This window comes from Rhododendron vialii, chromosome 1a (genome assembly GCF_030253575.1).
Source record: "Rhododendron vialii isolate Sample 1 chromosome 1a, ASM3025357v1".
Lineage (NCBI taxonomy): Eukaryota > Viridiplantae > Streptophyta > Magnoliopsida > Ericales > Ericaceae > Rhododendron > Rhododendron vialii.
This window is the reverse complement of record NC_080557.1, coordinates 6,723,153-6,731,437: the sequence shown is the minus strand read 5'-3', so window position 1 is coordinate 6,731,437 and position 8,285 is coordinate 6,723,153. Positions and strand designations below refer to the sequence as shown.

At 40.0% G+C, this 8,285-nt stretch overlaps 1 protein-coding gene and 1 non-coding gene across 2 annotated transcripts; both read right to left on the bottom strand.

The window, feature by feature from the left end:
* Nucleotides 1-203: 203 nt before the first annotated feature.
* Nucleotides 204-6,981, bottom strand: LOC131300164 (uncharacterized). The gene is made up of 3 exons (XM_058325882.1): nucleotides 6,297-6,981; nucleotides 4,986-5,170; nucleotides 204-952 (listed from the first exon to the last, which is right to left on the bottom strand). The coding sequence occupies exons 1-3, from the start codon at nucleotides 6,832-6,834 to the stop codon at nucleotides 434-436; spliced, it is 1,242 nt and encodes a 413-aa protein (XP_058181865.1). The 5' UTR covers nucleotides 6,835-6,981; the 3' UTR covers nucleotides 204-433.
* On the bottom strand, nucleotides 1,326-1,433 carry LOC131308640 (small nucleolar RNA snoR100). Its single transcript, XR_009194518.1, has one exon. It is a non-coding gene; the product is annotated as a small nucleolar RNA snoR100 (small nucleolar RNA).
* Nucleotides 6,982-8,285: the final 1,304 nt, after the last annotated feature.

Sequence of the window (8,285 nt, the reverse complement as noted above, 5' to 3'; positions counted from 1 at the left end):
CGTCTTGTTTCACAAACTCCCCCCTGATAACTCTCCACCACTCCTCTCATCGAACATGTTTTCTTGTTTCTTTTTTCAGTTGTTTTGAAATCATGAATGTGCCCAATATCTTACTTCTACTTGCTTGTCGCAAAACAACAATCTTTTAAGATGAAAACTTATTTATTGTCGTCAGAAAGCTGGCGACGTCAAAGAACCAAAGATAATGACTAAAATTTACAATAGGAAACATTGGAACAACTTCGGTTCTGAACATATTCAGAGTATGTACAAATGTGAACCAAAGCAGCACAAATGACCCAAAGACACCAACTCCAAACCTGAAACCATACTTTGATGTAGATCCAGTTATTCAACTTTAATTATTTTTAAAAAAACCCTATTTTTCACACGTTGGAATGGGTAAAATCACTGATAGAAGGAAACATTCAACTCAAACATTCGACAAACTTTCTAAATCACCTTCATCAACAGTGAGCCAATCATTTGACTCCTCACCTTCTGAATCCTTTCCTTTAGATGTCGACTGTCCTTTCTGCCCACCACCACCAGCACCCTGTGATCCGGAATGTTCACCAAGTCTAACCCATTCACTGGATCCATTTGGCGAAGGAACCCTTTCGTCCCGTGCCTGCCTTAACCTTGATAATCTACCTGCGAGGTCATTTTCATCATTTTCATCGTCCTCTAAGTCGCTGAATGAGATTTCCTCCTCATTTTCAGGCTGTTTCTTGGTATCTGCTGAGGTGGTGTTCTCATGATCAATTTCAGCCCTTTGTTGGGAACTTGAAGCCTCCACTAAATCCTCCTGATCCTGTGATGGGCGACCTTCACCTTGATTGTTATTGACCCTAGTACCCTCTTGAGACAAATTGATGGGCTCACATTCCTCAACCGGTTCATTCCTCCTGTTTCGCAGATTCTGCAGAAGTATCTCTCTTGCTTCAACTATCTACAATGAGAAACTTCCTTAAATAAGACCCATACTGTTCGTAATTTTATATAAAAGGTTTCGGAGTTTTCATCATACCAGAAAACGCTTAACTGCAAAAAATTTATAGAACAAAAACTAGATAGAACATTGTCTGAGGAATAAAGTTAGTAGGCAACTGTTACATTAAGAAAGTCTCAGTTGTCTTCGAAATGTCTTCGAAACATCTGATACAACAGCCAAGTATAGGACATCAACAACAACAACAGAACCCATGTAGTCCCCAATCATTGGGGGTATGGGCAGGGGAAGATTGGAGACAAACCTAACCTTTGGCAATATGCACAAAGTGGCTGCTCTCAAAATACCACTGAAACAGTGGCCCCCCTATACCTGTATTGCTGCAGAACCATGCCCTCAAATCAAAGCCAAATGGCATCGGAGAGAGCAGGCCTAGAGACCCAATTCAATTTCTGTGCACATTACCATGCTTCTTTGATTGATAGCCAAGTATAGGACATGATCAAATAAAAAGGATGGCAAAGACACAATGCAAATGAAATAAACATATACTAACATGATTAATGTTGGGTTCAAACGAACATAAATGACTTCAAGATCAGTTTATGGGCGGATCCACGATTCATATTTTGCGGGTACATATTATTACAACTTGCGATTGCTAACTCTCATAGTTTCACAATTATGTTAGAACGTGGTAGGATAATATAAGGGTATGTAGGAATAATTTGCGATACGCGAGCAGAACCATCCAAGTCTAGAGAGGAGAAACTAGCTTTCTAGCCTTGCAACATTAGAATGTTTAGATTTAAAGTAGTGGCATGATCTCATCAGTGGCTTGGGCTAAATATACAACGATCTAGTAAGTTGAGTATCATTAGGCACTCATTCTCTCTCTGCTGAGTATTCTTGATAGTTAAATGGAGAAACTGTCTGGCCCCAAAAATAAAAAGGCCAAAAAAGGGAATGCAAGACAAGATAGAATGACTAAAATAACAGAAAAGAAAATCCCATGTTATCTGTGCTAGTTTAAAATAACCAGTTCAGATACGGGTCTCCTTTCATCGGAATCATCGCGATTACTGGAACATACTTCAATTTTTCACCTACAAAATCAAAATCCACGCAAGGAAAGCACATTTTTGAAGTGTCTGGAAAATTAAATTTTGTGGGCTCCTGCATACCACTAAAACCTATTTCTTAGGCATTCATTTGAACACTGCAGGCTACGGTGCAGTCGGAACTGAAAATTTACTACGGTATACATAGCCATTGCGCCCGGGAGGGAATGTTCTTACACGTAATTACGTAAGTCACAGCATGGTGTTCAAACACCCCTCCAAAGGTGATTTTCCTTGCTTGGAAAACTAAAGGAAGCGATTCTCGCTAATATTATGAAGAGGGGGTAAGAAATTGATGGACTGGTTGTGGTTGTGTAAAGTTGCAGGGGGTTGCAATCATCTGATATTACATTTTTCAGTGGCATCGCACATTCGCTCCTCACTATTTCTAGGGTTGCTTCTGTCATGCCAGGCTCTGTTAAGGCTCTTTTTGACTGTTGGTAGTGTGGATGATGAGAGGCAGCCATGAAGTTGGGGGCGTGGTTCCTCTTTGCATGGGGCATCGCGGGGGGGGGGGGGGGGTGGTGGATTGTGTGCGCGCGGTTCTATCTCTAACTTTTGGTTTAGGCAAGATCTACCTTTCTGTTGGATTGTTCATTGTTCAATTTCTGAGGAAACTGTACATCCTACCTGATATCTGAGAGCTACAGCATTTTTGGTTCTTTTAGTTGTTTTGTCGTCTTATATTCTGTGTCTGCAAGGTTGCACCCCTTTGGCAATTTTAGCTATTACCTATCAACAACAACAACAAAACCCATGTTGTCCCCAATCACTGGGAGTATGGGCGGGGGAGGATTGAAAATAGACCTAACCTTTGGCAATATGCACAAAGTTGTTGCTCTCAGAATACCACTGAAACAATGGCCCCCCTATATATTGTCCCTACCTATCAAAATAAATAAATACAGCCATCGCGGTTCATTGATGTGGAACAATTGGAGGCTTCAGAGTTCAGGGAATAATAGAGGTACTATCAAATCAGTTGCTAGGGCTGAATTCAACAAGAGGAAAAGGAATAGGTTTGTCCAAAGAGATGTTTCCACTTCGTGACTATAAAGCACAGACAGCTCATCAAAGGTTAGGTGTCGGACACTTGTCAGACATGGACACTCTCCAAACAAGTCAAATCAGAAGTGCTCTGTACTTTTACCCCCTTTTTTATTTAAACACTGGGAACAGCCTAAACAAGATCGGGACACTCTCGTGACAATCTATGAAAACATACAGAACTTATCGTGTGTGTGAAATGAAATAGTAGGCCCTTGATATTAAATGATGGTTGACTGATTATGCGGATGGTAAACTGCATTTTGTTGGAACACTTATGTGAATAATGCAATGATAAATGTATATAAACGGATAATTGGTATAATTAGAATTCAAGCCTTTTTGTTTTGTTTATACTGAATAAGTCCATGTGCTTTTAAACTTGTCCCACAGAGTGAGGTGTCCTCTAAACTAATTTTATGAAATTTGCGTGTCAGAGTGTCGTGTCGTAACCGTGTCATGTCGCGTGTCCGTCTCAGTGCCACATAGACCTTCCCTAATGACTGAATTAGGTTTTGTCAAGAATATTCCTCGATGACTCATCTCATGACAGTTTACAAAAGCTTACAAGGTTCCCTAATTTTATCCCCGGACTTAGCTTCATATTCTGCCTCTACTAGGGGAAGAGTTCCTACTAGAAACAGGCTGAAGGTATGGGGGACAATGGACACATCAACCTTACCGTCTGTAACAAGAAGAAGAATATCTTCTGCGCCTGCTGTCCTATTGCAGCTACTTTAGAACTGTATGACTAATGATTTCTCGTGTATGCTGCATTTCTAAACTTCGTCAGTCTTGCTTTAAGGAAATTAACTAGTTTGTTGAAAATACTTAGGGCAGGGAACGAACTACACAAATTTTAGAAGCTTGCAGAGCTCTCCTATTTTATTTTTATTTTTGGATCAGTGATCTTCTGTTCTTTTCTTGGGGATACAAAATATGATGTTAGGACCGAAGCAGCAATGCTTAAGGGTACAAAGTGCTCTAGTCTTACCTCATCGTCATTGGTCTACTCCTCAATTTTTACTTGAGCAGCATTAGTCCCTTGTTTTCTTTCTTTGATTGATTTGTTGTTCAAGAAAGTTATTCCACCTCTGATATCTGTCCTATACTCTTTGGTTCTACCTCTGATAGGTTCTGGTATTACACAATCTCAAACAGGCTCAATCCTCTGAATAGATTACAAAATTGCCAAGCAACCCACAAAAGAAAAAATCCATAAAATCCAAAAGACTAGATAAGCTACTAGATTTCAAGGACTGCAAGTAGGAATCGGCTATAAATCCAACAGCAGAAACTTGTGAATTTGGTTTTCCCAAACCCATCAGACTAACTAGAAAAATTGCCATAATGTGACATGTAGGCAATATAGCCTCGGTCTATAACAGCTGGCGACCGTGTAAATACCTCCGATCACTAAAATTGATAAATAGAAAAAAAAAATAAGTAAAAAGGAACAGTCAACCGGATCATCAAATCTTGCATAAACAATACAAGTTGACTCAAAAAAATTAAAATGCAAACATACAAGATCCTATCTAGGTCCCACGTTATTTAGCAATGTAGGTAGTAATGGGGGAAGTGCACATGACCTGGCATACCAGGAAGAGGGCAGGCACTCTGATGGCTCGGGACCATGGGTGGAGGAGGTGAGAGCTAAGGGCAACCTTAGGGAGATAAGGGGATGGCAGTGGTCAGTGGACAAGGTTTCAGGTTGTATGTTCTACATATATGTTCCATCAAAGGCTTCAGGTTGTAGGTGTTACCAACTCACCATATATGCGAGTTGTGAGAAACTATACAGCATGCAAAGACAACGAAGGCGAGTTACAAAAATATAAGATGACACGCAAAGACAATCTTGCCTCAGGAGTTGAGAGAAGCTTGGCATCTTGCTCATGCAGTCTTGGCAGCAAAAAAATAAAATATATCATCCAGAATTTTTCTTCACTCAAATGATTGCAACTTGTATGCCTCATATCTGCAAGACTTGGGACTAAACGTTCAACAGTTGAAGCATGTTCTTTCTGAGCAGTAGACAAGTTGAAATCTGCAGCAACATGCCAGCAATTAGAATCCAAATGATGTGCTTTATCACCTCCATAGATACATGCTAAAAATAACATAAAAACATAACAGATGTTTTTATTGTAGTTTTCAAGTTACATGCTTTACTACATCTAATTTCACTGCACCAAAGCCTCTGTTTAGTTCAGATGTTTTTATTGTAGTTTTTGAGTTGTTCGATTTACTGTTTGCGGAGATACTAGATGGAGGGAAGAATAAAATTAGATATTGCGGTAAAAGAGATACTTCGGTGCAGTGGCTTGTGAAGTGGACGATTCAAATAAGAACGCCCAAGAATTTTCTTGTTGAAACAGTAACAAATTGCCGTTGTACTTGAGGATGGACTTACTTGTTTCGATAGCCTCTTGTATCATTGGAGAAAGATGTAGCAAAAATTGGCTTAAACGTTTTGAAAATCTTGAAGATTAGGTGTGAAACTTCTATCCAAGAGTGATGAATAAATCCAATGACATTCCTATTTTTTTCTGGGCACATTATAGTTGACAAGGCATTGTGGGAATGGATTGTGTAGTAGACAGGTGTTTTTCACCAATTACCCCTTATAATTGCCTAAGCCATTGTGATTAAGAAGGCATGGCGATTAGTAAGACATTGTGGAATAGCATCTCCAACCCACTCATGTATAAAAAGTTAAATTGCCTTGAAATTGCTAATCCCTTGAGATCTCAGCAATTGACTGGATTCAGAACTTACGTGGACGGCAAGGTTTGAGGATTACTGTTTGGGATTAGTTGAGGGGGTGCATGAAGATCACTCTTCTTTTTTGGTTCTTTCAAGTTTCTGCATGAATGGGTCTTTCAATGTTATTAACTCTGTCCTGATGATCACAACAGACAAGTCCAAAATTGAACTCGCAAAGTTGTTTATCACTCATTCTAAAGTGCTAGGATCAAGGCCCTTTCTCCCTCCCTTTCTCCCAACCCCATCAAAGCAACAGAAAAACACATTCACGCAAATATGCAGGCGAAAAACATAAACTTTAGAATGCAACAGAGAAACTGGATTCAATCAAATGCAATAACATACTGAATATATTTCACATAGAGGAATACGTATATGACTATGTATATAAGCATAATTAGGTTTACCGTCATCTAGTGAGAGGGGAAAGTCGGTCCAACACTCGGGCCGCGACGAAAGCTCCTCAACAAAATCAAGCACTTCATCCGTGACCCCAGCTACTTCATCACCGTCTTCACTTTCTTCTTCTTCTTCTTCTTCTTCTTCTTCATCATCATCTCCCTCCTCATCTACGCCGTCGTTTTCAAACCGCAACAAGTTCGTAGCGAACCGAGATATATCGGACACGGCCTTGGTCGAAGAGAGCAGAGAGAGAGAGGACTTGAAGCTCCCCCCAATTTCCACCAGATCGTTTTTTATGCCTAGAATCGCCTGCGACGGGGACTCGGCCGCCTCGGGAGGCGGTTGGGAGGGAGGAGGAGGAGGAGGGGGAGCGAGGAAGGAGGCGACGCCGTGGAGGTGGCGGCCGATGGTGTGGCCGAGGACGGAGAGGTCGGCTTGGACCCCGGCGGCGGCGGCGTGATCGGGTGGGGACGGGGGCGAGGGGTTTTGAGAGTGGTCGGATTTGAAAGGGTTGGGGAGAGAGAGTGAGAGCCAAGATGACATTGTTGGTGTTGGTGGGTGATTGTATTGTGTTTTTAGGAGAGAGAGAGGGAGGAGAGAGAGAGCATTGGGATTTTTGGTGAGAAGGCGAATTGAGGGAGACACTTTTTGATCTGCTTGAGGTCCAAGTTTATGCTAGTAGTACTTGTTGGATTGAAAGGAAAAAAATAGAAGTCGAAGTTTATACTCCTCCTCCCCCTCTATCTCACGGAATGTGAGATACCGCCAACCATCTTCTTGTACAGCAGTGCAAAACGACCTATTTTGTTGCTCATTTTGACAATCTAACGGTTTGAATCTTAATCAAACAATGAGCGATTCATATTTGTATGCGTTCAGATTTGATCTGAATATCTGTGTCGAGAGAAAGGGCCGAATCGACTACTCCACGGTTGCTTTGCACCCACTTAGCAGGAAGCTATTGAGCAGCATCCACAGGTCTCTCACTCTTTCTTTTTCTTTTTTCCCTTCGGTTAAAGGTCTCAGCCAGCTTACATGCACCTCAACTAATTCTCTTTTCGGTCCGGTCAAAGGCAAATCATCCTCGCTGTAACTAGAGAATTTACAAGAAATTGCTTTCTTGTAGCATGACTCAATAATCGAACCCTAGTTAATTTTGGAATATACTCCTATTGTATTTTTATCGTTCTCTTTATATTTTCGTCCATCCGTCTAGTTTGTAAAGTGAAGTATTTTGTTTTGAGATGTTTCAAAATGTTTTATGTTCAAAAAATTTGAAAGAAAAAGTATTTATGAATTTTAACACATTAATACTCATAAATGATTAACAGTAGCTTTTACTGTAGTAAAGAGAATAAAGCATAATAGTATCTATCAAACGATACTAAGAAGACGTGTACTAAATGTATGTCCGTCTAAAACTTTGAGTTTCCTAAATTAACATAACAAGAAAAAATGGGACGGAAGGAGTAATTAGTTTTGGGGGCGACCATTCGCAGCCCCATATTTTCTTCCTTAGCCCATTACATTTCGGTAAATAATTGTTGAAAATCATACATAACATTTCGGTAAATAGCTGTTAAAAACAAGATTATATTTCGGTAACTACATGTCGAAAATATGTTCAACCTTCGGTAAACGACTGCCGAACATACATTTTCTGTAAATAGCTGTTGAAAAAAATATTATATTTCGGTAATTATATGCTGAAAATGTATCTCAATTTCGGTAACTAACTGTCGAGTATAACTGAAAATTTTTAACGGGCTAAGGGAGAAAATACGGGCTGCGAATAGCAGCCCCCTTAGTTTTTAAAGATGTCGAAAGAAACGTACTCAGTGTAATATTATTAAGGGAAAACTTTTGACAATCTGGAAAATCATTTCGTTGAAAAATAAACAAAAGCATGCAAACGACGAAAAAAACAGAATTAAAAAAGTGTTTGCGAAATCAATTGATAAAAGATCGTTACAAAACAGAAGATATGAGTTAAT